This window comes from Microplitis mediator, chromosome 5, assembly GCF_029852145.1.
Source record: "Microplitis mediator isolate UGA2020A chromosome 5, iyMicMedi2.1, whole genome shotgun sequence".
Classification (NCBI taxonomy): Eukaryota; Metazoa; Arthropoda; class Insecta; order Hymenoptera; family Braconidae; genus Microplitis; species Microplitis mediator.
Genome location: NC_079973.1, coordinates 25,117,461 through 25,138,406, shown reverse-complemented (window position 1 = coordinate 25,138,406; position 20,946 = coordinate 25,117,461). Strand labels below are relative to the sequence as shown.

Sequence of the window (20,946 nt, the reverse complement as noted above, 5' to 3'; positions counted from 1 at the left end):
CTCAATACACTATTACTTTTTTACAAACAATATTATTTCTTTCATTGCTTTACTTTACTCTTCACATCACCAGCCAGCTATTGTTTCTCTTCATTGTTCGAAATAAAAAATTTTTAAAAATGTCCTTTAATTTTTCCCGCCACTGGCGGTATTTAATTATTCAAATTTCCATAGACATCGGACACAACATCTACAAAAATTCATCACTTTTATTTTATTTGAATAATAAAATAATTTATCTAAGCTGCAGTTCAACTTCCACTTAGACCTTTCCCTTATAATCAAATGTCAAAATAACGTAATTATAATTGTACGGAATTTATTAAAAAATAATGATTAATGAGGGAAAAATTTCTAACATTGACCTTAAGGAAATAAATTGACACAAGTGATGGTAATTAATAAAATAATCAGGGTCGATAATCCAGGGGTGAGGTAATAAAAAATAAAATGTAAACGGAATTGGTGACGGGATTGGTAGTTTGTAATTTGCCTGTGGCTAAGTAACCAAAAATACCGATATGTTGCACTCTTTACTCATTCCCATGGGCACGAGCATGTAATGGAAGTCATGCAACCAGTCGAGTCATATGTAGGTAAAAAATTTATTGTCCAAGTGGTAGTGGTAAGTGAGATTTAGGACCGCGGTCAATGTGCCGGTCAACTTACAAACGAAAATTTGTGTCTGTGAAATTTATTATGTATGTATAAAGACGCAGGTCATCACTATATATATATATAATATATATATGTGGGTATGGATGGATGTAAAATATAGAGAGAAAGATATGAAGAGTAAGTTTGAGATGGAATGAAATCAGTAGATACCGTGGGATAAATGTGTAGGCGTATCAGCCACCAAACCTGAAGCGGCACGCCGTCTTTAATTACTACAGACATTGTAATGTATGACGATGTTTATATTTGTTTGTATATATTTATGTACAGTGTATATGTATAATATGTCTATGGATTATAATATGTTAGATTGGATTAGATTACATGGGACTTAGGATGTAGACAAATTAATGAGTTGGATTAACAGAGCTCAAGTATTGTGTGCATATATGTACATATTTTATTTGTTTGTTTATTAATTTAATAAGTTAGTGAAAAGTGTAATTCTGTTTTATGCTAGAGTACTTTCAAGTCGTTGGAATCAATGGTTGATTGTTATCGCAGTTTAGATAATTAAAGAGAACAATGTGACGATTTTTTAACCCGCGAATTATAACAATCTGTTTAATGGTGCATTGATAGCTCGGCTATTATTTACATCCAATTACTTGCCGTAGAGTTGGAAAAAGTTGTGGCGAGTTGGTTACTCTTTGATTTAAATTTAACAAAAAAAAAAAAATGCTGTGACAGGTAGAATGGGCGGTAAACTTTTCAAAGAAAAGTTGAAAATTTTGAACGACCGTAAAATCGGTAGAAAATATTATGAAAGATTTTTTTTAGCTTTAATGAATTTTTTGAAATTTAAAAATTGCCGCCATTTTTAAACTAACCAAAGAAAAGTCAAAAAAATTTTTCAAAGTTGCGAAATCAGACTCAGATGAAAAAAACTAGATTTCTATAAAATCTACTCAAAAAACGGGACATAATTTGGATTGTGTTAAGTAATGCAGTTTAAATTTTTTATTGAGGTTGAAATTACAATTTTTGGTTTTATTATTGATGTCGAATTTATGAATTTATAAATATTAAATATTTAAAAAATGATTATAAATACATGTAATTAAGGAAAAGAAAGTTTTGACTTAATATTTAGTGATTTTTTGGGGCAACTAATTATCTGCATACATCTACTGAATTACGTGACGGTGGGCCATGTCCATGATGCACATGACCGAACTTTCCACTCAACAATAATATATTAGTATGTAAATTAATTAACGAGAAAAAAAACAACCTCGTGGAATTTTTTCGCGTAATTGAAACAGTAACTTTTAAAACCAAAATTATGTTTTAGTGGATTGTAATTAATAAGACGAGTAATTTGGCTCAAATAATAATTACAAATTTCGATTTAAAGCTTATAAAAGTAATAAAGAATAAAATAAAATTTATTTTTTGATACTACCTGTTCCTTGTGTCCTCTGCCAATGACCATTTCCTTAGAGATCAGACTGGTCCTGCAGGAACTCGAGTTTCAACCGGTGCAGACAACATTCCCCGACGATACACATATACATATATTCACATCTTTTAGTGTATTTATACATACATATATATCGCAGGACTATGACACCTGAATTACTGCCACTTGTCCTTGGATTTAAAAAATTTATTTTAATTAAACAAAATTTTAATTTTGTCATATTTTATATTTTTTTTTACTTTTACGAAGGAATTATTTTTTATCAAGACAATGAGACATAAAAGTTAATATAATGTGAAGCTGGGTCGTAAGCACAAAGTCAATTGCAGTGCGGTGATTTATGTAATTGATAATTAGTCTTAATTGTAAGTTTCACAATGAAGATTCGTGGGGACAGATAAGACCTGGATGCTTCGTATGATCGTTATAGTTATAGTATATTTCTACAATCCGCAAGTGCTCTGTTATATACATATATATATGTTTATATAGTGAGCTAGTACGTAACAGAGCCCACCGGGAAGAAAGGCTCTCTCTAATATACCAACAGTTAGACAATTACTTTGCGATAGTTACCCAAGCACGATTACGGATAAATATAGTACCCTAATATTTAATATAACTCCGGTATGGTACAACAAATAAAAATATTTTAATTGAAATTGACCATTATAAATAACAAGTTATTGATAATTTAAATTTATCAATTTCACTATCATTACAAGAGGATATTTTAGAGCGTAATCAGAAAATTTACTCAAGTAAATCGTCTCGGGATCGGCGCACTGTACGGTGTACATGGACAGTAGAAATTGTACTCTCGCTGGTATTACGAAGAGAGAGGCCCGGAAAGATGAGAAAGAGACGAGCAAATCGTCGATGTGTGCATGGATATAGAGGAGCAAAAACCAATGGACATGATCCAAGGCCAGCAGCTATTGCATCGTATCGCAAACTCTTGTCCACTTGGAGCATCCATTATTTATCGCTTCCGCGAAATTCTGGTTCTGGGTCTGGTCAACTCTAACAAGTCCGATCTTACCAATTTCACGGTAACAATTCACCAAATATCGCTGCCGATCGCGTATCTCTCAAGAGATTCGGAGATTTCGTGTCATTTTTTAATCTCTCCGAGATAATTTTTTCGATATTAAAAATTATACTGTTAGTACGGCAGTTAATTTTTTAAGACATTGAATAAGGAGTTGAGATTTCTGGTGAAGTTTTTATAACGTCTTAAAACAGGTGCAGAAAATTTTGAGCCTTGAAAATAATTTTATTAGTACGAGGGCTATTTTAAATTTCTTTGTTGCGTGCAGATGCTGACTGTTGCAATAAAAAAAAAATTTATCTGTTTTTTTTCGGTCTTTAGTTTTTATTGAAGCGACTTTGTAGTCCCTGCAGAGCCGAGTATTTTTTATTGAGCTTCAGGGTTTTAGTGGGTACTCAAAATCCGCGGGCGATAATTCTGGGCTGTCGTAAACTTCTGGTGTTAAAGTTAACGGTCTTAGTGTATGATCGTCTGACGCTGGTCTTGTCAGCTTTACGACGACACTGCCGATATGTTGCGTCGTTTTAATATTTTTTATTTTTACTAATGATGTGTATGTAAGTTGTATTACACATATGTGGGTATCAGGTACATTTTTATGTAATTGAAAAATGCCCCGGTCGTAGTTTATGTTGAAATAAAAATATCAATTTGTATTTACAAGACAAGTGAAAGACTTTTCATTTAACACATGACACTTAAGCCATTCATTTTAAATTTCTGCTTTATCGACTTTAAGCTTCCTCGTAAAATTGTCCTCTTTTAATGACTATTTTGATTTATAATTAATACTAATTATTTTTAATAGTATTTTATGGTCTATCATATTTTTGATTTCATTGTGGGAATCCGCAGACGAAAAATTTTTACTCAAGATAAATGTGGCAACTATTTTTTTTTCCAATTATATAAATAGTCAATAAAACTCTCCCGATTTATTTTCACGCCTCGAGACACCAAAGCTAAATTTCTTGATGAAACTCAGAAATTTTCAATATCAAATAGATACCGGATCCTTTCGAAATATTTTTTCAAGTGATCCGAGACTTTGAAACGACTTTCGTGGCATTTTTCGTTAATTTTTTAAATCTAAAACTCGCCCAAATTTATTTGACTATCGGTAGACACGACTGGACTACATCTGGTAATCAAACTTGATAAAATTTTCCGGTGACTGTAGCAGTCAAAAATTTGAAAATTTGAATACATATGGATGACGGTAATCTGCATAGAATAAAAATTGAATGAAAAAATATCTGATTCTTCACTACCCGCATAAAAATATGTACACAAAAAATTTATGTAATTTAGGGTAAGAGCACCAGTACCCAGCTGCTTCATGTTAAATTATATCTATATATATTTTGAGCCAATGTTAAAGTATATAACCGGCTGGCTACTGGTTGGGGGCTGGGTACTGGTGCTCTTACCCTATATGTGACATTTATTTTTTTTGTGCATAAGTATATGTACACAAATAGTCATATATATTGACATAGATATCAACATCAATTCAAAATGAATCAAAAATTTTTTTTTGCACACATCCATAATTTGCCATATATTACATTTACTCGTTGTCTAATATATATTTGTATAAATTTTCGTGCAGGTAGTCGTATTTCCTAGTGATAACACGAAGGGATACTTTAAATATATATATATTAAAAATTTTTGATTCACTACACGGAAAAAACAATAGGGTAGTGGCATCTCTCTGGGATAGTACTGAGTACTTTCTGTGAAAAAAAATTTCAGACAGTACTGTATACTATCTAGACTGTGTTCACTACTCTCCGGATAGTACTGAGTACTCCTAGAGATCTGCCATTACTATGTTGTTTTTTCCGTGTAATACACTGAGGTAAAAACTATAGGTCATCGGTAAAAAATAAAATTATTCATAAAAGATTTCAATGTATTTTTCATCATCTATCATCTGGTATATTCACAATCATTTTTTGTATGTATTTGTTGTATGATCTAAACACAGTAAATCTTACATATCAATTACATTTTCTGTGTATATGTATACTCAATTACAATAATAACTTATACACTAGTATTTCACACACATTACATACTAACGCAATTCTATTTGCAGTAATAATCGTACACTTTATTATATATATATATATACTTCAATTATATCAATTATCAATTATCAATATTACTTTATTTTCACAACACACGCCTACAAACGTTCGGCCATAAGTTAATAACCAATATGTCATCTTACTATACATTATGTTTTTTTTTTTTTTAGTTTACGAAACGTCTAATTTTTTCTATTTATTATTTATTATTAAAATTGTTATCCGCGAGATTTATTGATTGGTTTTCTAAAAATCCCTCAATCGAAACGCCTCGTTTTATTTTTATTAAATTATTATTATTTTCTCTTCATTTACTATGAATATATTAAATTTGGTATCTCAACTCTTTCATCAATATTCGAATCAACGATTTGTAAATATTTTTATTTATTATTTTAATTGAAACAGGTGATGAAATTTGAGTTATATAAAGCGATTAATAACTAATTTCATTGGAATCAATAATCAATTTATTTATTTATTTAGTTTCTTTTTTACTTTAACGGAGTATCTGTCAAAAAATATACGTACACGCGTCTCAAATCTGCATGTAACAATACAGCTCATATATATGTATATATATTTATAAATAATGGATTGTAATATAAGATAATTATATTTATAATTATAAATTGGACAATTGTAACAACAGTTTTATTACTATTGTTCAAACGCTTTATTATTTTTTTTTTTTTTCATTTAAAATTACAAACGTTTATTCCGTTTTCCAACTGCTTTATATTTATTATAAGGCGGACAAGTTTCAAGAAAATTTTATTTTCATCAATATCGATATCAATTTATTTATGTACTTTTTATTATTACACATCTTAAATACTCTACGCTACATAAACTTGCATTAGAAGATTTTTTTTTTTTTTAAATAGTATTTTATTTTTACCCTTATTTTATATAAAACAAAATGACTTTTTTTGGCATTGAAGAAAAAATACACTTTCAAAAAGTTTTATTTTTTCTATTTACTCTCATATTTTATTGGATCGCAACCTTAATTGCCTTTATTATTTATCATATATTGTTCATAAATTTTTGATAATGTTTCTTATTATTCATTATTTTCATCTTAAATAATTTTGATACTTTTTTTATTTAAATTCAACGTTTATATTACAACTATTTTGGCATCATTTGAATTTAATTTTTTTTTAGTTTTTCTTTTTTTTTTTATAAAAAGTTGTAAGAATTTTTTAAGTTATTTTTATATAGAAATTTTTAGATCCAGTAATGGAAGTATTTGTTTATACATTTGGTTTTATTAAGTCTAGTGTTCGTTTAATTCCTGCATTTATTTATTATTTTTTTGTTTTATTAAAATACAATCAAACAAATAATTATAATAAGTTATTAATTATTAATTATTATTTCAATTAAAGTTACATAGACATTTTTTTAAAGGAATTAAGGATTTACAGTTTAAGGAACGGGGGAAAAATGGACCGTCATAAAATGGGTCACATTTCAATGAAGTGATTTAATTTTTATTAAGATTTCGGGAAGACTAAATTATGGATGTGCGAATAGTATCCGAATCGAATATTAATATTCGAATCTCATATTTCCAATTTTTTGTGAGTTTTCGATACAATCGAAAATTTTGAATCATTCAGAAAAATTTAAATATTCGTATGCTTTTGAATTATTGGTAAATTTTCGCTTTGTTCGAGCTCCAAATATTTGGTTACAACCGAGCATCAAATTTTTATCATACTTTTGATAAATTACAAAAAATTTATTCCATTAATTAACAAATAATTCGAAATTTTGAATACTTCGAAATTTCAAAACTAATTCAAATTTTTCAAATGTTCCAAAAACTTACAAATAATTCGAATAATTCGAATATTTCGAATCATTCATAAATTCTTCTTATCTGCACACCTCTTTGCAAACTGTGAGGTAAATTGGGTCACTCTTAATCCACGTAGAGACGAAAAACTTTTTTTGTTCTAAATTCTAAAATTTTATTCTCAATGTCCCATTCTAGCTTTTTTTATAACTAGATCATATCGATCCAAAATTTTTGTTCATCGACAATAAAAATAAATTCTTTTAAATTCCAACGGCCCATTTTACCCCCTTTCTATCCCTAAAAAAATGATACGTTACAAATCCATTCTTAGACATTTTTTATTTCGTTTATTAAATATTTCACAGTAAAAAAAAATTTCATACAAAAAAAAAAATAAAACAATTGTTTCGAGTATTTAACTAGGATCTTTGTTCATTCTTACACAATTCACAATTAAATATAAAGAAAAATTACTAATAAACATAAAATAGTTGCTAGCTTACAGAGAGTTAATTAAATAAAGATAATTTTGGAATAGGGTCGAACGTCATCGATACTTAATGCCTTCTACTTGAGAACAATCTTACACAATTAATCACTTAATCAGTTAATAAAAAGTATCGACGTTCATTAGCGACTTTAAATAATAATTATCATAATTATAGTTATAATAATAATAAATTGTGGTACACATAAAACTTATCCAAAACTTAATTAATAAATAATTAAATTAGATTACATTTATAATTGATTAATTAATTAATTAATTATTATTAATAATAACATTAATGAATATATTAATTATTCTTACTAATTAATACTCCGAGGAGAAAAAAATGGCGGATTTGCCACATTTGTGTTTTTCTTTTAATTAAATTTCATTAAATTAATTGATTAATTATTTCTATTAATAAAATCATTTGAATATAAGATTAATCTAAAATTTTATTTAAAAATAAAGGATCGACGCATTGTTTCAATAAATAAATATATATCGATCCTTAAACACCAATGTGACAAATTAATGTTTATTATTTAAAATGTATATACTATAAATATATATATATATATATTTATATGAAGAGAGAGAAAGAAAATATAGAAAAATAAAACGATGAAAGTATTTACAAAAAAATTGAAATTTTCTTAAATTCATCTGGTACCTGGTTTTAAAAATAAATTATAATTATAATTATAATAATAATAATTAAAAAAAATTTACAAATAAATGCCAATATTTAATGACGATCGGTTAGAAAAGAAATAATAAAATTTGTACTCAGTCGCCTGACGCGAGTGGTTAGTTAAAAAAAAATTAATTAATTAATTAATATAGATTCAGTACGGCGGCAAGTGCAAAGTGCGTTAAATAAATATTAAAGAAGCGAAAAAATGTACAAAGATTCGTTTTAAATAATAAGAAATTATTTTATAATTTTAAACGTTGAGATCATTTCATTATTTCTTCGTGTTCATGATTTATTATAATTTATATCATTACCATTATTATTATTATTATACTATTTGTTATAATTATTAATTATAATGATTTCACTGATTTATTTAGTCAGTTTTAGTTTAATTAATCAAAAGTGCGTCATCAATTGTGCAGTTACCGTAACAACTAATCAACAACATTTTTTTTTTTGTTGCTACAATTTTATTTTTTTTATTTTTTTATCAACTTTTCAATTACGCCAACACGTTAAATAGATCATAATATAGCCAATAGATTATTTATCAATTATTATTATTATTATTATTATTATTATTATTATTATTATTATTATTATTATTATTATTATTATTATTACTAATTATTATATATTAATTATTGATTATAATTATGAGGAAGAGCATACGCTGTACACAATTAGTGTGCATTTGTACACACTCCTATTATTATTATTATTATTATTATTATTATTATTATTGAACCTTCAAAATTATTTGCGGTAGATAAACAATGAGATATGTATCCGTGTACTTGTTCTTTACTGTACCGACTAGTCAATAAGATACAGTTTTACACGTTTTATTGTACAGTCATTTTATTTATTATTATTATTATCATTATTATTATTATTATTTATTATTATTAATTAATAATAATTAATTATTTTACTCTGTGCTTTTTAAATTCCATCAAAGTCTTTTTCATACAGTCGTGGCCATTTTTTTTATTCTTAGCAATTAGTTTTTTTTTGGTCATAAATTTATTAACTTTCAAGAAAATATTCGATCAATCGCTCATAGCATCTGATAAATTGGAAAAATATTCATTTTATGGTTTAAAAAAAATGATTATTTTGGTAATTTTTTACTCTAGATTTTAAATTTAATATTTTGAAAAGCCCGCGAAAAGTTTTTTTTAAATTTATTGCTTACGTGATTATTAAAATGACCAAAGTGTTTGTTATTGTCAATAAAAGTCATGATAAATTTTATGCTCTAATGAAAAGCGCAATTGAAATTTCAAAAATTGATGACTTAAGGGATTGCAAAATTGGTAAAAAAAATATATGTATGTATTTTATTGAAAGTTAATTGAGATAATGTTTGAGCTGCTTCATACAGTTTTAATGATAGTTCATTTAAAAAATGATTAATGTAAGGAAAGCCCGTGGAATTTGGGTAGAATAAAAAATATGGCAGTGGAATGAAACCTTTTGTGGTTTTTCTTTTATAATCTTTCGGGATTACGCATTTGTGCTGAGAGATTTGCAGTCGTTGAGGCTCGAAGTGGAGGCTCATCCAATGGCGCCGCCTTCCTGGTAGGGTCCGGTGATCATGCAGGGATGCATGGGGAAGAGAGTGGTCCAGGTCATGGTGGTGTACGTCGGCGAGCGCATCATGAACTGAGAATTAGGTACGTTTATGTGTGGAAGCAGTTTTTCTGTTTCGATGCCAGCTTCCGAAGGAGATTCAGTGACTCCGGGATCAGTTACTGGAGCTGGAGTTGGAGTTGAAATTTCGCTGATTGGTCCGTCGGCGGCAGCTACCGCATTTATGGTCTCGTTGATGCTGTTGGACATTGAGGAGCTCGTGGTAGTGGTCGTCACTCCCAGTTTTCTCAACCTCATCTTCTCTTCCCACTCGCTCCAGCCGTGCTTGGGCCTGTTTAGATTTCGGTGCTGATAGAAGACTAGGCTGATGCGAGCCGGGTTGACTCTGTTGGGTCTTTTCAGTGCAGTCGTCGAGTGCAATTCGTGTTTCGCGCACTCGAATAAAACGCTGCCGTGGCCTAGAGCTATTCCAACGCCACCTAGCTGGGCGTCTTTGAAGCATTCCTCGTTGTCTGAGTAGTCAGCGACCTCTCCGAGAGGTTCAGATTTTGGAGGAGGCTCAGGTAACACAGGAAAGTATGACGGCGGTGGATAAATGTCCCAGCGAGGAGTTTCCCATCTGCTCCAACCAGAATTCAATCCTTGGTAAGGAGGTGTTACGTTCTGATAAGGATACTGTGGAGAATAATGTTCACGTTTTTGTTGATACATTTGTGTTTGATAATCTGGTGTTTGATGAATTGGATGCGTTGGATGTGGCGGATGCGTCACGTGTGGCGGATGCACCGGGTGCTGTGTATGTACTGGATGCTGTGGATGCACCGGATGCTGTGGATGTTGTGGATGCACTGGGTGTTGTGGATGCGTTGGATGCGTCGGATGTGATGACTGTCCTGGATGTGATGACTGTCCTGGATGTGATGGATGCCCTGGATGTGGTGAATGCGACGAATGTGGCGGATGCGTCGGATGTGGCGGATGCGTCGGATGTGCTGGATATTGATAATTATAACCGTCCCAAGTATTAGTATAACTTTTTTCAAAGCCCGTGTAACTTGGATACCCAGGATACTGCGGAAACGAATGACCCAAATTAGACATCGCATGTAATTCTGGAACCTTCATTTCTTCTGCCCACATTGTATTAGCAACAGGACGCTCATAGCCTTCTTTACTAACAGGAGTAGGGCCGTAGGATGGCGGTCGTTGAGCATTTGATGGCAATGTCGATGGATCATGGTGATAATTGTCGGATTTAATTGGCTCCTGGGGCTTAAGAAAAGTGCGAGTAAACGTATTCTGATAGTTAACGTCGGACGGGTTCTGATTCTGATTCTGGTTTTGATTCTGATTCTGGTTTTGGTTCTGATTCTGGTTCTGGTTCTGGTTGGGTGTTGTCCTGGACGGCGGGCGGCCCTTCGGAACACGAAATGGCGATGGGTCGGCCATCTCGATGCACGGATTTTTTGCGTGCTCCGACTGTGGAACTCGCTCGGGCCACCCGGAAGCGACTTTATCGACCGGATTCCAATTGTTCGCTGCAGGCAATTGTTCTTTTTTCTGCTCCATGTAATTGTAATTGTCGTACTGATGTTGTGGGTATGAATACATTTGCGACTGATGCATTGTTCTAACGGGATTTAATTCGTGGTAATCGTTTCTGTAGCTCGAATTTTGTGGTTGGTTTACTGGTTGATTTAATCGGGCGTAATATTCTTGGTTACGTGATCTCGGTGATGCCGGTCTTTGCTGTATTTCCATGTAGCTCGTGTTATTATTACTATTATTGTTATTATTATTATTATTACTATTAGTATTATTGTTATTATTATTATTATTATTGATATTCATATTATTAGTGGAATAATGGACATCGTTGCGAGGTGATAGCAAACGTTGAATCGCTTGATTATGAACATCTGGACCAGGAGTATGTTGTCCTCGCGGCGAGGCACGTTGGTCATGTTGTTGAGGATGCGGAGTCGAGTACCCACGTGGTGATACACTTGGCTGTCTATTATTATTATCATTAAATCCCGGATAATTTTTATTGTAAGACGGAGAAGGTAAACTGTAATTTGAATCAACGGTATGCGGAGTTCCTGGAGCTGGATATCCAGAACTGCGCGGTGACATCATTTTAGGATCGTGCGGAGTCGACAATGCACGAGGAGACAGTGTGTGACTCGCGTAACTGGCTTCTCCAGGAGTAGGTGGCAGAGAATTTCGCGGTGACATCGGATGACGAGGTGAGTGATTGTAGCCGCGATTGATCGGAGAGTCTGGTGTTGAATTCGGCAGATTGCAAGAACGCGGGCGGTGATCTTCTTGCGAGTAAGTACTCCGTGGTCGAGTCTCATCCAAACTGGTGCTGTCCGGATCTACTTTACTATCGCGTTCCATTCCACTGAATGAGTACTCGCTCCAAGGATTCAACCAGTTGTTTTTTCGCTGCTCCAGCCAATTGTTCCGCGCCCACTGCTGATCGCCTTGATAGCCCCAGCCCTGGTACATAGACACCGGGCTGTCGAGAACCGTCGAGGACACCTGCGAGCTCTGGAGCTGCGCGTCCATGCCATCGAACATCGGATTCATTTCCAGAGACAACTGCTGCGGATCTCTTATCGTTCGCGCGGGGTCTTGATAAGGCGCCCGTTCAACCGCTTTTTCTTTAGCTGAGTCTTTTTTGGTACTCGCAGGATCTGTTTCGTCTTCCTTGCGCTTTTTTCCGTGACGCCTGCATGGTTGCAAAGGTACCGACCGTACTCGTACTTCGCACGGATATCTGTAATAATAATTACAATTATTATTCATTTAATAAACGAATCAATAATTAATTTAATGAGAACTTAAAAAAATGAATATTTACTTGGAAAGTCTTTCAATAGCACCGGATTTTATTTTTTCCTGCTGTCCATCCTTCGATCCAAACTCGTCTGTTTCATCCATGACGTACAGAGGTAGAACGTGCAATTGTTCATCATCCGGCTTTGAAAGATTCCGATGTTTTGTCAAACTAACCACCTGTTAATCAACCAGTCAATTAATTAGTTTATCTATTGAACTTTTTTTTACTTTACTTTAATGACTTGATTACTAAACAACAACAAAAATACTTACGACAGTGCAACCGTTATTCATATCATGAAGATCGCGATGCGAGTGAGCGCAAAAGTCAATACAAGCAGTAACTCCCGAAAAAGGTCTGCCAGGTTTGAATCCTAAGCGACACTCGCTGGCCTCACGTTCAAACTGCGTCTGATTATTAAACGCTTCCGGTGCCAAGCTCAAGTACAACGGTGATAGAAGAGTCGCCAGTACATGCATTCTCTCTTCGACCTCTTGTTCCTGGGAACCAAAATTTTATAAATAAATAAATATAATTGTTAACCAGCTGTTGTCTGCCCCAGAATTTTTAACTCACCTCAGTCTTTACGGATAAGCGAAACTTGCGAACGGTTTTGCTACGGGCGTATTTACATCCGTTGTAGTACATAGACCAGGAGCATCCGAATGAATAGCTCGCACCACAGGTGTCCGGATCGAGACCTTGACAGGCACAAGTTCGCGGTTCGTTCGTCCCGCATCTACGTGTCGTTGGAAGACCGAATCGATTTAGTTTGTGAGTGAGTAGCGAGTAAATGCGATCAGCCTCGTGGGTCGGCACACCCTCCCACGCCACCATCACAACTACAATCCACGCGGTAGCGCACTTGTGCCCCTGCCGGTGCTTCACGATCGACAGTATTTTCTCCTCCACCCCCGACCGTCGAAGAATCTGTGAAAAATGTATTGTTAATCTCCATTTTTGTTAACAAAATAAGTTATGAATCAATCACTTGCTTCATCATCCAACAGTTAATGACTTTTGCCAATCAATTAGTCAATTAATTAATTAATAATAATAAGGAATATATAAAAAAATGGCTTACCCATTTAGCCATCGGACATCCCTGAGTTGTTTTTCCCTCCTTTCCCGTGTAAACTACCTTCTCAAATCGTATCGCGCTGCCCTTCAACCCGGTCCTCCTTTCAAGATCGTTTCTGAGATCTGGAAGACTGGCTGCGGCCCCCAGATGCGTGTAGTACGAGCCAGGCTCCGGCGGACCTTGTGGTTGAACTTGATTTTATTTACATACATCGACCACTACTCCTCACCCCTTCTTATCAATAATTCGAGTTGGATTTACTTATCATTATCATTATCAATAATACAATAGCCGATTAATCCAACCCCTTTGCCACCAATTTACTCCCAATTAATTTTTATTTTTTATTTACTACGAATACTTTGGATAAAAATTTTATTTAAGCTTTTAAAAAAATGTATCGCACATATATATATATATTTATTTATAGTGTACGCGGTGATTTATATACTGGTTAGTGTGTTCTCTCTATGTTAGTGTGATGCGTAATACACAATGACAACTCACATTTATCTGGCGGAAAGCAGTCGCAGTCGGGTACTTCGCTCCGCATATTGTTCTTGCTCTTGTCGACATCTTGCGCCGGTTTACCACCTCCGCTAGTGCAAGTTCCCACACTGGCTGTCTCAGTTACAGTCGTGCCAGTTGTAGCTGTAGTTGTAGTTGCAGTTGCAGTTGCAGTTGTAGTTGTAATTGCAGTTGGATTACCAGCTTCAGTTGTAGTTCCAGTAGTTACTGTAGTTTCAGTTGTTGATGCTGGATCGCTCTTGCTCTCTTCCATTTTAACGTCGTCCTGCTTTTCCTCCGAGTCCTCTATTATCTCGTCCTTGGTCTGCAAGCCCTGGCAGCAGCCATCGCGCAAATGTTCCTCGCTCGGCTGATCAGTTCCGCCTCTCCTGCAGCACCAGGACCCGCCGTCTGTTACTATTTTTACCGGACCTCCGTCCCCGCGGAACTTGTACTCGTTCTTGTCAATCAGCTCCTCCCCGGGCTCTGTTTTTATAATAATCGGAAGACTTCCTTCTCCTTCACCGCGATCCTCATTCGTATTATTATCACTCGGACAATTGTAATCTACTACTTCCTGCTTTATCTGAGTTGGGTTATAAATTACGTTGTTTATCGTTTTCGACTGATTGTTATCCTCGCTAGCTACAGTAACGAGTCCGTCGTTACGACGCCCTACCAAATTTTTTTCTACCTCTCTAGCATAGTAATCGTTACTCTTACTGTCGTTTATACAGACACCAGTTTCTTCGGGTTTCTTATCATTACTGTCGTTTAAAATACCAAGACTTTGATGGAATAATTTGTTATCACTATTTTTATCGACACCAATCGTACTGTCCCATACACTAGCCGTCTTATCCTGAATTTTCTTCTCATTGTACTTGATAAAATTTTGTATAGCTGTTATGCCGGTTTCTGGTAATATTTCCGGGTTAACACTATTATTATTATTAATATTATTGTTATTATTATTATTAATATTATTATTATTAGTATTATTATCATTAACATTATTTATATTATTATTATTGTTATTATTATGATTATTATTAATATTATTGTTGTGATGAATTCCTCCTCCAGTCCACTCCCATAAGCCACCACCGCCGGGCAAACTATCGGCCCGGTGGTGGTGGCTATGCAATAAAAAATTACCGGTAATGGAGTCGTTACTCTGGGGCATGGAAATCATGTTGGACTGTTGGACATACTCTGAAGTGGACCTTTTATCGTGGGGCTTGTTGTTGTCGTTATTTGTGTTTTCGTGAGACTCTCGGATCCTGTCGTCGGTGGAGTAATCGCTGGAGCCGTTGGGGTTCCCCATGGGATGCATTTGATGCTGCATCTGCTGTTGCTGCTGCTGCTGTTTGTTCAGAATCATCGATTTCAGGCGACTGTTTAAGTTCGATCGGTTAGATTGGTCCTGGTTGTCGTTATTGAAGCCGTTGGACTTGTCGTTGCTCCAGAGAATTCGCTCGCCGGAATTCTGAATGTCCTGTTTGCTGGTTTGCTGAGCCCAGGAGGGATTTTCAGAAGAACCGGAATTTGGCGACCAGTTTGTGATTTGGCTGTCGATTTTATCCTGAGGGTTGGGATTGGAGTTGGGGTTGGGATTAGAATGAGTATTGGGGTTGGGATTTGGGTTCTGTGGCCAAGCTGGCTGATGGCTCGGAGTCCGTCTCGGGCTAGGCTGAGAGTCTGCCCAAGTTTGTTGAGGCTGCTGCTGACTACCGTCGCTCTTCATGCTGCTCGGAGACCAATTCGGCTGACTAGTAGGCGTGTCCGGCCAGGACATTTGATTAGACGGTGTCAATCGCGGATTCGTTTCTATTTTGGTCTGCTGCTGCTGCTGCTGCCACTGTTGCTGTTGTTGTTGCTGAGACTGCTGTTGCTGCTGCTGTTGCGGAGTCAGTCGAGGATTGGGATGCCCGTTCTGATTCTGGATCTCAGGACTAGCTTGCCAAGTTTGATTTGAAACCGGAGTCATGCGAGGATTCTGCTGCGCGGGACTCGGAAGATCGACCATTTTAGGCGAGTGTTGGGGCCACTGCTGCGATTGGTGTTGCGAGGGCGTCAGTCTCGGGTTCTTCTGAGCCTGTTGGGGCCAGTTTTGCTGCTGATTATCCGCCTCGCTCCAAGATTGCGGAGTCTGCGGATGCTCGCGAGCACTGTCCCAACTCATGTGACTCGCGGGTCGTGACATGTCTTGGTTCTGAATAACGTTGGGCTCATTCTTGATGTGCTGCTGCTGAATGCGGCTGTCTGACCAAGTTAAGTCATTGACGTTGTTCATCTTGGCATTGGAGCTAGTGTCTGACCATAAGTGCGCTTGGCTCGCATCCGAAACCGCAGGCTGTCTGGGGACATTTTGAAGATGCTGCCACTGATTCTGTTGCTGAGGTTGTTGTGCTTGTTGTTGAGGTTGTTGAGGTTGTTGGGGTTGTTGCTGAGTAGATTGACCCATTTCCACGTAGCCTGGATATCCGTTAGAGTTGTGTGAACTCTGTGGGTCCGGTTGAAGTGGATACCCAGGCATCTCGTTTCCCGACACATTTGTCGGGGCTATAGTTGCAAACCCCTTGACTTGTGTGTCTGTTGGCGGCTGTGGCTGTTGTTGTGGCGGTTGTTGCTGCTGTTGTTGTTGTTGTTGTTGTTGCTGTTGTTGTTGTTGTTGTTGTGAGTCCATGTGTACAGAACTACTGCGACTTGTTGGCGTCGTCGAAGGCGGCGGAGCCATTGTCACATCCTGAAAAGAGGATCATTCGATCTGTAACTTAAAATCCATCATGCGTATTCAGTATTGCCGCGTTTGGTTTCGTTATTCGACGGTTTGAATTTAAACTGTTATTGTTATTGTTACTACTGGTATTGTTGGAGCTGTTATTGGAAATTTGATATCGACAGGCGAATGAAAGGAGTGGAAAATGGAGGCGTGCGCGTGTAAACGATGTTAACGGTGTCTGATAGCTACTGATGATAGCTCACCTGCTGCTGATACCCGTTGACGTATTCTTGACGGGTCTCGAAGCCTATCGGCTGTCCCGGTGTCGCCGCGGGGTCCATGAATTGACCGTTAAGCGAACGCTGAGGCGGCGCGGCTCCTGTTTGTGGCGCTACCGGTGCCAATGGGGACGGCTGTCCGGGGATTCCGTATTGTCCTGCGCTACCCGCACGCTGAAATGCTGATTGATCTGTCGCGATGAACGCTTGTTGCTGGTATGCCACTGGAATATTTATTTTAAATAACTGGTTAGTTATTTTTACTTTGCTTTGTTTATTTTTATTCATATTTTCTTTGAACAAAAAAATTTCATCGAACGTTAAGAGTAGAGAGAAAAAAATGGTTTTATTACCTGGTTGAGGATGGTATGGCGTCGCGGCACTGTACTGTGTGTGATACCTCAATTCATCGAGTTGATTTGGCGCAGGTATCTGTTGAATAAATTGTTGTGGTGGCCATGTCGCGGTTGTTGCTTCCACGGTGACTGCACCCACGGGCGTAACACCCTGGTGCCATACGGCATTACTGAAACCAGCAGTTGGTCGGAATCCAGCACTACTGTCACCGTAAAACGGCATCACTCCAGGTGACTGTAACATAAAAAATATAAAATTGTTGTTATTATTTTATGGTAAATATTTTCTATTGACTATACTTAAATAATATATCAGGAAATACTTGTTATATATGGCGTGAAATTACCATATTTATGTATTTTTCTTAAGCTGCATAAGCCGAGAGCTTTGAAGTTTTTTTCAACAAGTTATACAACGTTTTTGCTCTCGATGAATATTTTATTCTCTATCTTTCGAGCCCGTAAAGCACAAAAGCCATTCTACTCACGAGTGCTTTCCACTTTCGCTTTCTTAAGCGGACAAAAAATAAGTTTAAATAAAATAAAAATGAGAAACAGTAAAACAAAAACAAAAAGTGAATATACTCGAGTTTATCCCGTTAAAAACTTTTTCTAAGCTTTGATATCTCGCGCGTCTCTCGACGTTGTTTTTTTTTTTTTTTTTTTTTTTTTTCATTTATTTTTTTATTCTCTTTCAATTTCATTTTTTGCCCGGTGCAAGAGAGAAACTTGAATTTATAGCGGCAGTAAAGGATCGCCGGTGAACGCGACAATACTCGCGCCGTATTCAACCAACAAACTGTCTCTCTGTCTTTCAACTTTTGTTCAAAGCTTTCCACACTTATTTTATTAAATTCCTGACATTTTTAATTACTGCAATTCCAGGCTCTACGATATGAATTTAAATTTTTTCCAGCAATTTTTTTTTGAATTGAGAAATAGAAATTATTTTTTAGTGATTTGATTGTCAAAAATAAAGTGATTAAATAATCCAGCATTGAATTACAAACGTAGCATCAAGTTCTCGTTACTGCCGAAAGCCGGAAATAAATTTCCTCGGGTCAGCTAACCAAGCTGGAAATCCTAGTCGAATTGTAATAGCGGAAATTTGTGGTAATAAAAAATGAATAAACAAAAAATAGATACCAACAACATGAAAATATTTATATTAATTTCATAATCCGGCTATAAACAAAAGCCAGAAAAAATTAAGTACCCAGAATTATTTTTACAACCGTTTTAAGTCGTAATTTATTACTTGTATTATTATGTTTCAAAATTTTAGGTATCAAAACAATTTTAACAGGATTTAATTTTTTCAAAAACATTTTTTTTCACGCATCTACTTTCAAACTGTCTCATTTTGCCCGAAAATCAAAGAAATTTTTATGGAACTACCAAATTTGTCTCGTATTCTTTAGAAATATAAATGAGAAATTCAAATCTAAACTAATTTAGAACAGAATCAAAAAGTGAATTTTTTCATAGCGCTCCGTTTTACCCAGCCCGCTTCTATATAATTTGAGCTGAGTCCGGAAAATAGTTTCAGTAGAATGTCCAAGTAAATTTAAAAATGGATTGAAATACTCCAGAAATTTAATAATTCGATGAATGAAATATTTGAAGGTTGGAAAATATTCTGAAATATTTTTGAAACAAAAAAAATAATAAGAACTATTACCGTAGAACGGGAAATAATACTAGTGATTATAATTATAATTGATGATTAATTTATGAAATGAAGTGTAAAATTGAAACTCAAAGTAATCAAACAGTGATATATATACATACAGAATTTGGGTGTGATTTAAAGTTAGTTGAATAGAGCCACTATGAAACTATAGATGTTCGCCTTATTATTAGTTCCTATAACTATCAGAACAGGATTCACGTTTTGCATTATGATTACACCACTCTAGTGCTTCCCTCGTGACGTTCAATGCATATCAATGACACCGGCACATTCACCAAAATTTACCAATAAAATATTTGAATATAAAATTTAAATATATTCAATGATCTTTTGATCAATATATATTTTATTAAAAACGGAATTCATATTCAAATTTTTTAAATATTATATTTATGTTAATAAAAAATAAAAATATATGTGCCGAATAAATTCATTTTTTATTTTTAAATTTTATATCGATCGGCTAAATAACTGAACTTTTTTTTCTCAGCATACTTTAGTTTTTTTTTTATTTTTAATTTCAAAAGCACATTGACGGCCGCTAATAAAAAATAAAAAACCGATGAAGATCAAAAGACTAGAGCTTAAACAAAAAGTTTGAATAAAAATATATAATTCAGAAAATTGTTTTTTAGATCAAGTCGTAAGTAAATAAAGCGCTCAAGTTTTTATATTTCTGTAAACATTAAATTCAAAGCACAAGAATAATAAAAAAAGTATTTGCAAATAAAAAAAATATGTAGGCGGTCAGTCAAAATTTCTACTGAATTTAAATTTCGGTAAAAAATTGCGTAGAAACAAAATATTAAATTTAGGACATAGAATACAAAATAATTATTTTAATTTAGATATTTTACTTGAAAAAAATTAATTTATTGATAGAAAAAAATTTCTACCTAATTTTGAATAATTCAGAATACTGTTTTTTATTAAAAAGATTTTTTCCACTCAATACCAAACACTTTAAAGAAGTTAAGTTATTTTTTTTTTTTTTTTTTGAACAACTTAATTGAATTATTAATTTACATGACTGTTTCCTCAGTACAATGTCCCATCCGACATGTTTAATCCAACTAACTGTCTAACAAAACGTGACTCATGTTACTTGAATATATATATATATATATATATTGCTCAAAAGAGATTTAATTAGTAATTAGAGAGTTTGTTTACTGCTGTCACCGGCTGGTTCATCAGCTCGTTCAATTGAATTTTCCATTTAAATTAACAATTACATTACATTTGTCTAACTATAAATCGATTGTCAATTACCCCGATATTCTCCATCACTTCGTCAAATTAATAAAAAAAACTAGCCACGGATAAATAAATAAATGACTCATAAAAATAAAAAGCAACACGCGAGAGTGGCAACCCAATAACTTGTGGTTTCAAGGTCTCGATCCCGGTCCCGGTTCAGCTCCCGATTACTTTGTCCCGCTATTAGTACAAGTGCCGTGCGGTGTTGTACAAGGTACGAGGTATAGTACAAGAGAAGTAGATGAAAGGTTACAGAGTACGGTGAGATTTAAAACGGTGTAAACCGAGTTGAGACCACAAGTGCCCGTGGATTGGTGTGTTTGCGGTAAAGCCTGATAGCATCCAAGGAGTTCG

General features: G+C 34.6%; 1 protein-coding gene across 3 annotated transcripts in view; it reads right to left on the bottom strand.

Annotated features, from left to right (window-relative positions):
• Positions 1-6,115: 6,115 nt before the first annotated feature.
• LOC130667433 (methylcytosine dioxygenase TET) overlaps positions 6,116-20,946 on the bottom strand; it is a 73,047-nt gene continuing 58,216 nt past the window's right edge. For all 3 annotated transcript variants that reach the window (XM_057469002.1, XM_057469004.1, XM_057469003.1), the window contains 8 exons: positions 17,637-17,874; positions 17,269-17,507; positions 14,281-17,029; positions 13,777-13,952; positions 13,269-13,622; positions 12,965-13,192; positions 12,714-12,868; positions 6,116-12,629 (listed from right to left, as the gene is read on the bottom strand). In XM_057469002.1, coding sequence (XP_057324985.1) covers positions 9,809-12,629; positions 12,714-12,868; positions 12,965-13,192; positions 13,269-13,622; positions 13,777-13,952; positions 14,281-17,029; positions 17,269-17,507; positions 17,637-17,874 — 6,960 coding nt within the window. In that variant the 3' untranslated portion in view covers positions 6,116-9,808. The remainder of the gene's footprint in view (positions 12,630-12,713; positions 12,869-12,964; positions 13,193-13,268; positions 13,623-13,776; positions 13,953-14,280; positions 17,030-17,268; positions 17,508-17,636; positions 17,875-20,946) is intronic.